The sequence below is a fragment of the Lates calcarifer genome, linkage group LG9, assembly GCF_001640805.2.
Source record: "Lates calcarifer isolate ASB-BC8 linkage group LG9, TLL_Latcal_v3, whole genome shotgun sequence".
NCBI lineage: Eukaryota > Metazoa > Chordata > Actinopteri > Centropomidae > Lates > Lates calcarifer.
The window spans coordinates 17,240,420-17,256,516 of NC_066841.1; the positions used below are offsets into that span (position 1 = coordinate 17,240,420).

At 40.8% G+C, this 16,097-nt stretch overlaps 1 protein-coding gene across 2 annotated transcripts in view; it reads left to right on the forward strand.

Moving 5' to 3' along the window:
- The window catches only part of LOC108882871 (electrogenic sodium bicarbonate cotransporter 1), a 30,121-nt gene that overhangs the window by 2,944 nt on the left and 11,080 nt on the right, over positions 1-16,097 (forward strand). For both annotated transcript variants that reach the window (XM_018675677.2, XM_018675754.2), the window contains exons 2-12: positions 1,839-1,912; positions 2,816-2,992; positions 8,181-8,313; positions 9,944-10,104; positions 10,216-10,395; positions 11,359-11,435; positions 12,325-12,482; positions 12,614-12,701; positions 14,102-14,256; positions 14,984-15,100; positions 15,643-15,817. In XM_018675677.2, the coding sequence (XP_018531193.1) occupies positions 1,839-1,912; positions 2,816-2,992; positions 8,181-8,313; positions 9,944-10,104; positions 10,216-10,395; positions 11,359-11,435; positions 12,325-12,482; positions 12,614-12,701; positions 14,102-14,256; positions 14,984-15,100; positions 15,643-15,817 (1,495 nt within the window). The remainder of the gene's footprint in view (positions 1-1,838; positions 1,913-2,815; positions 2,993-8,180; positions 8,314-9,943; positions 10,105-10,215; positions 10,396-11,358; positions 11,436-12,324; positions 12,483-12,613; positions 12,702-14,101; positions 14,257-14,983; positions 15,101-15,642; positions 15,818-16,097) is intronic.

Here is a 16,097-nt window from a genome sequence, read left to right on the forward strand (position 1 = left end):
AGACCGAGCCATCCTCCAGGGAAGTTTTCCACAAACATACAATCCTCCTATGTAACAGTGTTTGTATAGGAATGAATTAAAATAGCTCCACCTATTTGTTTTTATAGTTTTGAATGTGTCTCACCTGTGATCCCTGGCCATATTCTCACTGAAGTGTGTGACAAAAGCAGCTCCCTGAAGCTGTTTGTATTTTCTGTACGCTCTGTCCTGGAGGGAAAAAAGATAGTGTAGAAGCAGAAGAGAAAACACACACTCACACACACACACAAATCTGGAGCTAAATGATAGCAGTGGACCCCGTGTGGGAACCTGACCTCTCTTTTTTGTAAGCAACAATAGGCAACAAAAGGAGGGTACAGAGGCTAATCACTGTATTACTATTGCTTGTAAACTTGGCATCAGGCCCAGCCACGCCTCATCACCCATTTGATCTTGGGAGCTGGTGGCTCAACATTAGGTCCGCTATCAGCCTTATACCTCTATCTCTCTCAAGGCCAGATACCATATCCACCGAGGGAATTCAGATGAGCTTGCAGCGCAGTTGGAGGAACAAGTTGTATCCTTCCTGACTTTGTTTATTTAGCGGTTTGTGTACACTGCTCCCATCCCCTCATTTCTCCAACTGTGTCATCCTCAGTTGGGGATTGTTCAGTAGCGAATGGAAACTGTTCCGATGTTTATTGACATTCTTGATATGCATCCCTAAATCAAATATTTATGTTTTTCTGTTTAACAAAACTATTCTCATAAAGCGGTCAGATTAGCTGCGACAGATGAGCTCCTAATTTGATACTGACACGCTTATGTTGTCTCAGAACAGTCAAGGAATGACTTGACTCAGTTTTTCTTTTTGGAAATAGGTGTGTTATTTCCTCTGTACCTGCCTTGGACAGAGGTATATGCGCAGATTGGGGTTTCCAGCTTGTCGTAGCCTAAAACACCTTTCATGGCCTGGAATAGTCCACACTTTGCTGAACTGGAGGAGCCACATTCCTTCCAGTCTTCCGAAAAGGTTGAGCCTTGATCAATAAAGGAGACTCTTGGTCATGTAGCCCAGGAAGAAGGCCCTAATTTTTGCTGGGACCAGGAAGTAAACATAAAGCCTTGTGTGTGTGAGCTAGAAGCCCAGGTGTGTCTGACTGTCATTCATCTTACTGTTATTAAAGGTGCTGTGCAATTTATATATGCATTCACTGAAGGAAAAGGAGCTGTTATTATTATTATTTTAGTCATGTAGGTGGATGAGAAGGTGACATTTTGGCTATAAGTGGGTGAGTGCAATCACATCAGAAAATGCTAATGCAGTTTAAAGCTTGTCAGGATAACTGATTTTGAAGCCTTGGTATGCAATACCACGTCATGTTTTAAAACCATTCTACTTCCATTTTTTGAGTATAAAATATCACTTTCAAACTTGAAAACGACATGGTGACTGTGATGACTGACACCCAGAATGAACTTGTATTAGAGTTGTTCTCACCTTTTAACATGTGGTTTGTCCATCATTTCTGTTGTTACACCACAATTAGTGGTTGACGGGTTCAGAATAAAAGAGAAATTGCTTGTCAAGCTAATATTCAGGTAGCAGAGTAGGAGTCCTTATCAGGATTGTGTTCCATGGTAACCTTAATTTGTCTCTATTGGGCCGTTTTTAATTTGAATTCATGTGAAAATTTGTTTGGGTCATCCGATCACTGTGTAATTTTAAGTATATTTTAGTGCATCATGTTTTTTGTGGATGATTTTTGTGGGAATGATGGTGAAGAAAGAGAGTGAGTGAGTGATATGTTGGCCCTGTGTGGTGATCCTTAACATTTTTTTTCTCTTTTGTCTTGTAGAATGGAGGATGAAGCAGTGTTGGACAGAGGAGCATCCTTTGTTAAACATATCTGCGATGAAGAGGAAGTAGAAGGTAACATTATCTAGCTGACTGACACCTTGTGAGCTTGCACATATCCCTGTGTTTCCACACATACTGTACAGTATGTACTGCACTGTACTTCACTTACCCGTTGTCATTCTCTGTAGTATCAGCACAGAATTAAATTATACAAGATGAATAACGTTTCCATGCAGGAAGATGTTTTTTCAAGTGTTCTTATCCTGTCCAGTGCTAAAGCCACAAAAGAATTCATGTGGAGACGCCCACGTGGATTTAGTGACACGTTCACATATTTCACATACGAAAACTTAAGGGTGGACACAAAGAGAGCCACGTCACAGCTTTTGGCATCATGTCAGCGTGCATGTCAGGTGTATTTTAGTTTTTACAAGGAAGCAAGACTGACCACAGCAAAGTGTGAAAGATGTCTTTAAAACCCACGAGGCATGTCTACGGAATGCACAGCTGGATAGAAAAATACATGGTTGCTTCAGTGCTAGCTCGGTTAGTCAATCCCAGTGTTTAAAGGAGTTTTCTCTCCCCTCTCCTCTCTGTCTCTCTAATTGCTTCCTGGAGAAATTAAGTCATCATTTCCCCTATGAGCTGCGGTGTAGGAAGTAGTTGGCATTCATTTAATTTCGCCGTGTAACTGACAGCACACTGTATCTCTTCCTGATTGGGAAATCTGCAACAAACCACCAATTGTCACTGAATGGTTACACCATTAGCCAAAAAAAAGAGAAAAAGATGAGTCAGAGCAGCCTTGTCAGAAGCAAACATTTTGCACTGAGTCACACCCGATCAACCAGTTCCCCACTGTTTTTGTTCTTCCAGTGGTGATACAGATTACCACCACACAGGATTAATGTGATTTCCCTTTCGCTATGATTGTGATCTAACCTGCATTCCCTGTATTGTCCTGTGTTGTGGCAGGTCACCACACTGTGTACATTGGCGTACATGTTCCCAAGAGCTACCACCGGAGGAGACGCCACAGACGCAAGTCTAGCCACAAGGAGAAGCGGGAACGACCCGAACAGAGCACGGAAGGATACAAGTCCGATGGGGAGAACGCAGACGAATCCACTGCAAACATCCTCAAACCTCTCAGTGAGTACTTATGAAACTAAGTGATGAAATCCAGTAAAAAAAAAAAAACAGCATCCAGTTTGCAGAGTGTAATTTATGGGAACCACATTAGTAATGGATAAATCTCTCTTGAGATGTTGGTTAAGTCAGTTGGGTGAGGTCCAGCAGCACTCTGCAAATCACAGCCTACAGGATATCAGTGCTTCTGTAGTTAAGGAGGTAGTCATTCAAATGGAGCAGGGAGGGCTAGGTGGGGTGGCAGCCAAGAAACCAAAGAAAAAAAAAAGTCCTCAGGAAGAAACCTACACTCAACAGATTTAATGGAGCAAGGGAATGGGAACATGTTGAATACTAATCTGAAAATGACAATGGATTGGCTTAAAGTGTGTAAAGTAAATACAAGAGGGGTATTATCTGTCACCTTGATGATTAACACAGTACTTTGTGGGAGTTGTGTGAAAGGATTCTCAGAGGCTAAGACCCAGGTAGATATGAAGACAGGAAGAAAGAAGAGGCAGCACAAACAGCATAATATGAAAATGTTACACGGGATAGATGAGGATATTGCTAAACTGATCAACTTTGTGAAATAATCCATTCAACAGTGGTAAACTCAAGCAATAAAGCAGGATCTACCAACAGCATTGAATAAATGATTAGTCCACAAAGCGGATAAAGATGCAAAGTGCACATTAAGATTGTTGTCAGTCTCAAGAGTCTCCTTCCCGCTATAGGGAAAGCACACCAGATGTCTTTCCTTATATAGGAGCTTAGAAAAGAGGCATGGTATAATCATTAATCCCGTGATCGTTTTCTGGAGCAGTGGGAATTATAATTCAAAAAGAGTCTTCAAATATAGGTCAGTTTTAACCCATATGTCTCCTGAATGTACAAGAGGAGATTTCTTTTTTTTGTTTTTCTTTAAGAAAACACAGGTGGGAAAGCATTAAACAGACAGCTTTTAGGGACGACATCATGACTTAGCACCAGTATTCTGTAAATGAGCCATTTAATGATTTAATTATGTGGGGATCTCCATGTATCTCTCTAAGCCTTGATGAAGGGTCTGTACCACCACACAAGCCTTGTGGGTGGGTGTTTTTACTGTCTGGTGAAAAGCCATTTACAAGACATTCAATTATCACAATACCGGAATTCACCTTAAAATGGCACAGCCAGGAAACTGGAACAATGGGGGGGTTTATTTATGCTGTACTTTACTGTTGGTAGAGGTAACCATTACCGTTTCAAAATGGGAAAGACCGGGATTTGCCTCTCAACTCATCAGGGCATGTGTGGACAATGACGGTAGCACCACGCACCTGAAGGCTGCTGGGATCAAGGTGAACTCATGCATATCAAGAATTATAAGAATACACTGAGCTGGTCACTGTGGTAGTATTTGTTTAAGTAAAGCTGTAATCAAATATGTTGTGATGCTTGTACTAATGTATTGTAAAAGGATAAAAGATAAAATGGTAACGCAACCATAGCAGATGCTTCAAACAAGAGTTCAAAGACACAGTAAAGAGAGTTCAGCTTTCCTAGCAACATGGCACACAGTACAGAAATCTTAAGGTGAACAAAGTAGGAGCATAGTTTTGAGCAACACCCTTAGATAAAGTAAATTGTCATAATAGCATATACTTCAGGAAACTGTAAGCCATTCCAAAATATTTTTTTAAAACAAAACAGGGACAAAGAATCAACCGATCAACTGAGTAACCAGAGAAAGAAGCTCTTGGTTTGAAACGATGAATGTAAAATATGGATGGTACTGAGTCATAGCAGGAGTAGCCTGAGATTTGTTTTTTTTTTTAAACCACAGCCAGCATCAAGGTGAAATCTGCTCCCTGCCTTTAGCTCAAATATCCTTTAAGAATGCAAAATTAACCAGCACCGACAGGCCGTTATACACTTTGCCGCATAACTACATGTGTAATTGCTCGGCTGCTGCACTTGCAAAAGCAAATTAGCAAGAATCTGATGCTTTGAAATGGGTTGGGAATTCTGATTAGACACAGCAAGACTATGACGCTGCGTGGTATGAAATCATGGTTGGGACAGCAACAGGAGTCTCAGAAAGTATTTGCATCTGTTTCATCATCAGACAGTATTTTTTTTCCATGCAGCAACTGTTACAGCCTGGTGTTACATCTGATTGTTTGCTTAACATTTATTCAGAACCTCAGTTACACATGGGTCTGTTTTCACAAATTGGATCCAGATCAGAACAGATAAGGACATCCATGTAGACACTTCAAATATTATCAGTTTGGTACCAATTGGGTAATAGCTCTGTAATGTGGAATGAGTTATCAGGATATAAATAAAACTAAGAGTAAAGGTTACAATAATGTTAGATGAAAAAAAAAAAAAAAGTTCACCAGTTTTATCCTCAGCACCTTGTATATTCATTTACCCACCTATGACTGCACTTTTCACAATCATGCCAGCATCGCATCAAGCTGTCGGTTCACAGACCCAACACAGCAGACAAGCACTTGACTAATCCTCTCACGCTGCTAGCTCCTCTGACGCTGTAATCCTCCTGTGTTACACCCCATGCTCAGGTGTAAACCAGCCGGTGTGCTTAGTCATTCCAAAGTGCCATGATATGATAAGAGTTTTGCTCACAGTTAATCTCTGTCTAGATGTCGAGGTGCGTAGGTAAACACTTGCAGTAAAAACAAAACTGCATTGTTAGTCTACTTTTTAAAAATCAATTATTGCCTCTTCTGATAGTGTCACATCTCTTATAGGGTCATTGGGAAACTGATATAACAAATATATCTATAAATGGTGATTAGATTATGTATTTGTTGATTTGTTAACAGTTTTACAACTGCTCACTGCTCAGCTACATAGTATCAGTGACATAAAACTCAGAACAGTAGCGGTGTAGACTGTATTGCCTCATAAATTGAAACCTAAATGTTTGTAGCAATCTGACATATTACAGATTTGGCCTTTGACTTTTCCAAATCTCAGTCTTAAATTAATGCCCTTAATTCACCCTGTAGCATTTTAGATGTGTTTACGGTTCCAAACATGGCAACATTTGTGTATATGTGAGCAGTGTCCCTGGTTGTTCATCCGTAGAATCGATATCAGACTGTAAATCAGCAGGCGGCGGGACAGAAGTGGAACGAAACTAAACACAGATGCAGGTTTTAAACTGAACCGTGGTTCACTCCCTAACACACACACACACACACACACACACACACACACACACACACACACACACACCACACACACACACACACACACACACAGGGCCTCCTACTTCTCTCTCATCCTACTGTATCTCTGTAGAACATCTGAACTGTAAACAGTCTTGTAAGGTTGAATGAGAGGGCAGACCCTTCTGTATGATGAGGCTGGAGCCACTGTTGGGATAAACATTTTCTCCTGTTGAGCAGTACAGTCCCATAAAAGAAAAACATATGAAAATGTCAAGGTAATGTGGAGGCTTTAGCGGTACATAAAGATGCAGTTCAAGCTGATGGCCAGACAGTCTGATGTGCGGGTAGGCTTACATGCACCAGATGTCAAAAGGCCCGACTCAAAACACAGACATTGCTAAACAATGCACACAGAGCCCTCCACTTGTAGGATTTTCTGCTGTTTTGCCCTCCATCTAAATCTCCATAATCCTGTTGATTCTGGCAAACCCCTGTCGAGCTGTCCACTTAAAAGTTGTGTGTAACCACAACAAAGGCCTGGTTTTCATTGATAACACCAGTTGTGAGGCTTAAGAGGTGAACAGTGTTGTGTACACCATGTGGCGTCAGTACATGTTGTGTTAAAAGTCAGGTACTGCAAGTCACCCATAGTATGCATAGTATCATTGCTGATATACAAGATAGGGAGACACTAAGACACTGATTCCAGAGTTCGCAAGACACTGATCTCGACCTTCATGTAGCTTAACAGTTTTAGTTAGATTTTCTTGCTACGGTAGAAACAGTTCCAACTGTACTATTTTAAAAACAACCATACTAAGTAAAGCTTGGGTGTGCTGTGTCAGGATTAAAAGGTTACAGGCACTGTTACGTTGTCGAGGCATTGGCCTGTGGAATCCTGACTGGTACAGTACGACAAGAGAAAGCTGCATAAATAGCCTCTTGTGTCTTAACACTTAACCCCCATTTTGTCATTGCTTCACAGTTGCACAACTTTTCTAAGAACTGTTCTCACAGTGGAAAACCCATTATACAGGATATAAAAAATTGGGGCTCTCCTTGTTGTTGTATAACTAAAGCTTTTAGTGTAGAATCCTGAAATTGTAGCTATCCTCGTGTCTATCATTTCTGAAAAGGAAGAGGAGGATGAATATTTTCGAGTGAGTGATCTTTATTCAAAGATCAGTTTGCTGACAGATCTTGACGCACCTTTCTCAAAAGGAAGTAAAAGTTATATGATGAGGAAAAGTTTTTCCTCATGTTGCGTGTGTTGTAAAGGTTCTTCCCTCTAGCTTAAATACCAGCACTCATCATGGGTTCAAAGCTGGTCAACAGATGTGTCATGTATAGAGAGGCTGTTTTTACCTTCTTTGTAGGTCAATGTGGCCAAAACAAATGATAAAGATGCCTGCACTGCCTTTCTACATTTATAACATTGTCCAAAGCATAGCTACACTTTGTGAACTGCAGAGTAATGACTCCTGTTATGCAACCTGCCTGCAGCTGTTTGGAAGGCTACAGTTTCTTGGAAGATCTGACTCCTACTACTTTGACTTTGCGAAATATTCACTCTAAATCTCTGACTTCCAGGTAGTGCTTCACAGAAGAGATAAAACCAAAAATCTTCCACTGGTAAATACCAGTGCAAAGGCTAAAGTATATCTCATGAACTCAATTTGGGAAAACACCTTATTCACCTTTTTTTTTTTTTTTTTTTTTGTTTGATTGATTCTGACTGATATGTGTCAATGGGCAATCAGGGAATCTGGGAATGTTTACATGATGACTTCATGAACAACTATTAAGTTATATGTAAGATATGCAACTGTATGGCCTATTTCTTGCCTTGGGTTAGTTCTTGCACAGCCAATTTGGAGGCAGTAATATATAGTATATCCTGACAGTAATAATTATAGTAACACCTTCATTTTGAATCATGTTTTATCAGCTCCAGTATAGTGACCTGAGCTTTAGACAGGGTTGATTTTGTTAGTCCCTAACTTGCCTCTTTCTCTTCACAGTCTCTCCAGCTGAGAGGATCAGGTTTATCCTGGGAGAGGAGGACGATGGCCCCCCACCACCTCAGCTCTTCACCGAGCTGGACGAGCTACTGTCTGTGGACGGGCAGGAGATGGAGTGGAAGGAGACGGCCAGGTGAGCCACCGAGTCCAATGTCTGTCAAAGCCAGGCACGCGATCCTTCAACCCCACCCCTCCCCCACCCTCTTTCACACTAAGTGCCATGGGCAGTGTAGTCAAAAGTTTCCTGCTTCACAATCCCAGTGCAGTCAGCGGAACACAATCCCTTATGAATAATCACGTTTTGTATGTGTAGGGAAATAGGCCGTACTCCAGTGAACTCCCAGTCTACTCTTATCTGATTGAGATCTGTAGTACCTGCTCTGTGAGACCAGGAAAAGGCAGAAACTCCCACATGGTCTTGTTCTGACGGGTATTACTAAGTGTATTACATAATACATTAAGTTCATTTAATTCTCTGATTACATTAGTTTTAATTCTCTAATAAATAAATGCCATAAAGTCGATCATATCTTAAAGAGAGAAATAAACTAGTCTCACACACTAAATTGTAGTACTACTACATTTGTTAAAAAGCATGTGTTTCCAGACAGAGCTATGTTTGGTCTCATAAATTGCTTCAAGTGGTGTCACTTGTTAATGTTAGTTGGCTCTGAATACAAATTTGAAAATGAATGTAAATCTGAGGGTTTCGGAGTTCGAAAGAAGTGAGCTTACCAAAGTCTGCAGCCCACTGCTCATCTCTGCTTCAGATTTGTGGCTTTAGGCTACCTTAGCTGCTACTAGCATAACACATTTTTCGACTGAATTGTTAACGATTGAGTTGCATTGTGGGTAATGTCTATGTCTATGGTTCAGCTGCACTTAATTATCTCCACTAATTAAGCTAAAATTGTTGTGGCGCTTAAGATATATTTTCATAGAAATGTTAGTATTGTGTAAATCTGTGTCTAAGAAGCATATAATATTACCATAATAAGTAATTTACAGACTAGTGACAAATAAATTCTTTGTCCTATTTTGGGAGGGGAAAGAGCGAGTTACATAAAAAGGAAGGTAAATGAACCTCTTGAGGTTGACAGTGTCTCCATGGCCAGACTCTCCCAGTAAGACAGCCAGTCACAGACGTGTGGACCACAGCCAGAGGGATACTCTATCCCCAGAGGAAACTTCATCCTCAGGCCTCAGGAGAATGGCTCTTTGTAGTGGTGACATGTGAGGCATTATTATTAAAAAGAATCCTTGTTGTAGGTCTTGCCTTCAAGACTAAGCTATCCGTGGTAGTAACAAAGTCTCATTTCTTTTACTGAGCCACGTGTGGCCTGAGAGTCATGGAGGACTGTCGGCGTTCCTGCATGCCATGTTTTTTTTCTCATGTCTAGTGGTTTATTTTTTCATATCTACACTGGCCTGCATCCCCTATTGTTGCTTTGTGAACTGTGTCCAATTCAAAACACATTGGGGTTGTTTTAGTAAAGAAAGGAGAACCCATCTTGTCTGCTTTTGTTTGTGGCCCGTATTTGTTCATAAATGTATAAAGCCACTGTTACGTACGCTTATTTATATTGTGCAGTGACTTTTCAGGAACCTGTATGAGAGGAGGAAAAAAATGTATTATACACAATCTGGCATCTGGGCTTTTTCTGAAACGTCACTTTCATTGGCACGGTGCAACACAGCAGTCCAGTACTGTAAATACATCTTAACACCCTCTGTCTGTCTGTCTTTTGTCCTCCTCTGTCTAGATGGATCAAATTTGAGGAAAAGGTGGAGAAGGGCGGTGAGCGCTGGAGTAAGCCTCATGTGGCCACGCTGTCCTTGCACAGCTTAATGGAGCTCAAAACGTGCATCGAGAAGGGCACGATCATGCTGGACCTGGAGGCCAGCACGCTGCCACAGGTTGTTGGTAAGTGGGGTTGATCACATGTAGAACACCCAAAACACTGACACACTGAAGGTTTTGAGGAACCTTAGGACAACTCCGTTTTGACCATGATCAATCTGTCCCTCTTTACAGAGATGATCACCGACAGCCAGATTGAGACTGGCCAGTTGAAGGCTGACCTGAAGGAGAAGGTCATGTACACGCTGCTACGGAAGCATCGCCATCAGACCAAGAAGTCCAACTTGCGCTCTCTTGCAGACATTGGCAAGAGTGTGTCCAGTGCAAGTAGGCTGTTCTCCAACCAGGAGAACGGTAATGAAAAACATTTTTATCTCCCTTAAACCAAACCTTTCCACTTTTATTCTCTTTTTCCTCCCATTTCTTATTTCTGATGTAAAATTCAAACACTAACTTCTGTTGTTGATGCTCTTTTCCTAATACAACTTCTCACTTCTTTTCCTTCTTGTCTTCTCTCCACCCTCCCAATCTGCTTTTCCTTCTTCTCTTCCCTGTTTTTCCTTCTCTTCGGGTCTATGCTGCCTCTGACTTCCTGCATCTGGGGTGTTATAGCACGCAACACCCTTGAGAACCCTGTGCCTTGTTTAACCCCACAAGACTCAGAGGAACCATGTGAGGTCATGAGGAGCTCCAGCATGGGATACCTCTGTAAGTGAGGTCACGGCAGTCCTGCTGAAAGCAGTGTATTACTCCCATGCACTGTAAAAGCTGAACGCATGGAAATTAACAAGTTTGACTACAGCCAAAAATATGGAATACAGCTGAGCTCTCCTTCAGCCCATCATGTTAAAAAGCTGGATGTGTTTCAGTGTAGAAACACAAAGATCCAATAGTCTCACTCAATAACTCCCAATGTGCCTAACTAAATATTTATTTGGCAAAAATGTTCAGTAACATTGTCAGTAACAGTGGACCGTATCAAATGGTGTTCCAAAGTTTACATTCTCACTCATTTGCCAATAGTTGCCTAAGTGTGTTTCTGCTGACGTGTATAAGCAGCTGACATAAGACGGCCATGTCTCCCAGCTCTCCTCTCTCTGGAGAGCCTGAATGAACGACCATCTGGCATTAGTCCTAAAGCTTAAGCCTCGCCACATTTAGCTAGGGCCTGATGTTTCTGGCTCTCTTCATGTACTTTCCTGATGCCTTTCTTTTCTTGGACTCATCTTCTCTCTTGGCCAGTCATGTCTCATTTGAAGCCTTGCAGTCTCACCCCAGGGCCTCTTTAAATCCTAACAGTGTCTTACTTCTCTGCAGGTAGCCCAACTACAACTCATCGAAACCTCACCTCCAACAGCCTGAGTGACTTCTCTGACAAACCAGAGAAGGATCAGGTAATATATTTGTGTCTTTCTATGTCATTGCACAGAGATGATGTGCGTGCTACTGTGCAGTATAGTAGATGTTAAGTCAGGCTTCCATTCACAAAGCAGCTCTATGCAGGGTCATGTGTCGGGCTGTGTGTATGCATGAGCTTGTGAGCCTCACATACTGATAGATAAGACCTCTGGCTCTCAGTCCATGCTCTGTGCAACAAAAGCTCACTGTCTGCGGTGTTTGTGGTGCGAGTTTCTGTCATCAGCACATGCAGTTTCTCTCTTTGTCATGACTCATGGGTGGGGAAACTGGCTGTGTGGTCAACAGATACGTCGCACGTAGATGAAAAATCACAGAAGTGGTTAAAGTGTAACACCTGGAATTATGCCTGAACAACAGTTAACAAAACTGTAGAATTGTCAGAATGGCCCGGCCTTTGATATTATACCAAGGCCTTAGTAAATCATCTCCTTGCAAGGCCTGTTTGCTATCATCCACAGCTTATGTGTGTATAGTATACCCTTTTTGATAAATCCAAAATGACCTCAGTGTGTTGCATGTCACTTTAGTGTGAGACTGTAGATACAGTTTCATTCATTGTAGTAAAGTATGTTTATTGGGTGGCATAAAGTCTAGCCACTGTTGAGCAAATAATTCTAGGAAAGGGCGGGCACTACCTGTTCTTATGTACTTATAGATACAGTAAAAACACACGTCAATCTCTAAGTACCACATTTATTTGACATCATCACACTGCTTGTGACAAAGAAAGAAGAAAGAGTTCTTATGCTCATGTCCTGCTTCTTAAATCTGTATCTTGTACCAAATAATTAGCGTTCATTTTTACAAATCCTGCTTGACACTTTCATTCACTGACATTTTACCCTGCTCACTCTGTCCTAACAGCTGAAGAATAAGTTCATGAAGAAGTTGCCACGTGATGCCGAGGCTTCAAACGTGCTGGTCGGAGAGGTAGATTTCTTAGAAACTCCCTTCGTGGCGTTTGTTCGTCTGCAGCAGGCTGTCATGCTGGGGGCTCTGACTGAGGTCCCTGTACCCACAAGGTAGAGCGCATTGCATCATATGTACTATCAACACTCAAGATGAAGTCACAGATTTTATTGATGTCATGGATCAACTACAATGAAACAATTGTAAATGGACACTAACATCTGATTTTCTTGTTGTTACTTAGATTTCTCTTTGTGCTGCTGGGCCCCAAAGGTAAAGCAAAGTCCTACCATGAGATTGGAAGAGCTATCGCCACCCTGATGTCAGATGAGGTACGTTAATATTATGCTATTTTCATATTTTGTCACTTCACTTGTAACATTAGGGTTAGGGTTAGTTACCTGGTTTTGATGGTAGGTATACTTGCATTATTACATTACATTAACTTTAAATAAGAGGTGCTATGTGGCCCAGATATTAATTTACAATGATTAATGAGTTGTTTGTTTGAATTGTCTTGAATTGTGTATATTTAGGACCAACAAAATACTTAGCTGATTCTCACTCTTCTAACGCAATAGATCATAGGTCATGCTCTTTCAGATCTGATTAGACTAGACTAATTAAGCCCAGATTGGTGGTGACCCTGGGTTAATGGGCATCTCAAGATTTTGTTTTGGAATGAGGTGGCTAATCTGCTGGACAGTACAACACTAAATTAAGATTGTGGAAGTTGCTAGTCTGATACTGATATTGATCTCTCCTGCTCTACAAACAGTAAATGAATGGCTAATAAACAGTGTTAGCCTATGCATTCAATTGTTCAATTGTTATGATTGAAATATATGAAAAGGATCACCAAAATGATTACAGTTATTACAGCTTTTGGGGAATTTTCATGACATGAAAAGGCTGTCCACCTACACCTCCCACAGTACCTGTCCTCTTGCCAACTCTGAGCTTTCTGGATATTGCTGTATTAATCATCACAGCAGTTGGCCTAGCCAGGCTGTTTGTAGTGAATAACTTAACTTTTAAGCTGCATGTTGAAGTCATGGTAGACAAATTTGTTTTGTTATCGGCACAGTAATGCTATCAATAAACCAACAGTTTTTATTTATTTCTTTGCATTATAGGCTTGTTTTATCCTCCCCTAGATTTTCAACTCTGTCTGCTTTGTGTCCCTGATGTGTACCTTCACTTCTCCTGACTAAACCTCTGTGTTAGGAATGTTAACAGGCAGCTCACAATGTTCTTAACCTCGAGAGCACCTGGCCCACAAATTCCCACAGGCCTCAACTCTTCCCAGTATATCTCATATGTCAACATAGCAGGATAGGAAGTGTTTTTTCCAGGATTTCCTCAAGTTAAACTTTACCCTCTCAGTTCTCAGTGTGATAGTGGTGTCAGAGGTTTATCAGATGTTTGTGTTTTTGAGTAATCACCCCTAACCTGTCCAGTAATACTATACCTGTGTGTTTCTAGTGGTCCTGGGACACACACAAATGATGACACACTCTTTATGTACACTGTGAAAGAGTTTAGAAAATTCTTAGTTGTTGTCAGGATTATACTGGTGAGGTTGGTCGTCAAATTTTGCATTTCAGTGACATACTGCCCTCTGTGTTTTTTTTGTTTTTTTTTCTCAAAAACCCTGGATAGATAATTAAGTACATGTTATATTATTAGTTGGCTGATTACTAATAGGCCAGTTATGTTTGTCTGCTGACAGGTATTCCATGATATCGCCTACAAAGCGAAGGACAGGCAGGACCTGCTGGCTGGTATTGAGGAGTTCCTGGATGAGGTTATCGTCCTGCCCCCCGGCGAGTGGGACCCTGACATCAGGATAGAGCCACCCAAGTCTCTGCCCTCCTCAGACAAGAGGTTTGCTCTAATCCACAACGACCTAATCCACATTAATGAAGTCACTGCACATAAATCAATTACAAATCTCTCCAGTGTGTCACACCAACATGCAGTACATTTGACACGTTGCAGGGAAATCCACCTCACATCACACTTTGCTTTCAACTAAACTAATGCTAAGCCTTTATAACAGTAGCAGAGGTGGAGAGGAGTCATTAAGTCAACACACTGTCTCTGTAACATCTGTTACAGCAGCAATATTTACTTGAAGACCATCAACATATGCAAACATTAGCTGCCATAAGCTTGTAGTCATGTGGTATTGAATTGAACAAGAGCATGTTTTATTGCTTATGAATTCAAATTTTCATTCATAAAATGATGATTGTGCTTTTCTCAGAAGTTACACAATTTCTCTTTAACCTTGCTAATGTCTTATGTGTAATGTGAGTTATAACTTAACACAAAATGGCTGATCTTTCCTCTTTAGACAAATGGTTTGTTGTCTTCATTTTTCATCTGTATATACTGTAGACGTAGTGGCTTATGTGGCGTATGTTTCAATAAATACACAATTTTTATTATTGTAAATATTAGAAAAATTTGAAAAATGATTTAACACCACATTTTTTGTTATTGTTGTTGTTGATAGACAAAACAGGCAAGCTAGCTAGCTAGGTTCTCTGTGTTCTTGAATGTATCAATAGTTTGTGGTATGTGACTGTGTTTGTCTTTTTGTTTTAAGGAAGAACATGTACGTTGGATTAGAGGCACCTCAGATGAATGGCGACACTCCCCATGATACGGGACATGGAGGGGGAGGAGGTCACCAGGTTGGGGAGGAGCTTCAGCGCACAAGAAAGTAATAGAGATTTCACTTCCATTATTGAAATTATTGTTGATAAATTTCTACCTGTATAATATCATTCTCACAGGTTGTGGACAAAAAAGCTCACACCTTTTCTGATCTAAATGAGCATTTTTATTTAAAAAAAATAATCCTTCCGTGGAAAAAGATTTAGTCTTTGTCTCTTCACTCTTGCAATAAGTCTCCAATAAGGAAATGTTCCACATATAAACGAAAGAACAACAAAAGCAATTCACCACTGGATCACTCTTTGTTTTGTTTTCGGAACAGGTTTTTCTGTCTTTGGAAACTTTCCTTCTCACCTTATGAAAGTCATGTGTCATTTAGCCATGTTACGTCATCATACCATGTTGCACCTACTGATTTGAATACCTCAAGGAAGTTTTATCGAACGCAACTAAGTCCAGTTGCGTTCGATTAAAACCAACTAAGTCCTGTTGTCCAGTTGCGTTTGATTAAAACTTCCTTGAGATAACCATGACCTGGATGAATGAGAATATTCACAGGCTACTAATTTGAATGGTTCTGTCTTTAAGATTCTGTGGAGGTCTCATCCTGGATATCAAGCGGAAGCTGCCATTTTTTGCCAGTGACTTCTATGATGCCCTACATATCCAGTCTCTCTCTGCCATCCTGTTTATCTATCTGGGCACAGTCACCAATGCTATCACATTTGGAGGCTTACTTGGAGATGCTACAGATAACATGCAGGTAACCCCCCAGTTAGTGCAGCACTTCCCTTTGAAAACAATGTACTGAGTTAAACTGAGCAACTTAGCACATGTTGTTTGATCACTTCCAAATAGATTCTAATGTGAACGTTGGCTGTGTTTTGCTGAGGTGTGATTCTGAACCTTTATTTTGGTCTCACACACACACATGCAAAAACACACACAGAGGTCAAAATCCCAGGGACACTTAGTAATAAATAGAACAACTTCTTGTTAAACCAGTACAGGTGTGAAAGTAACCAGATTAATAATCTGATAAT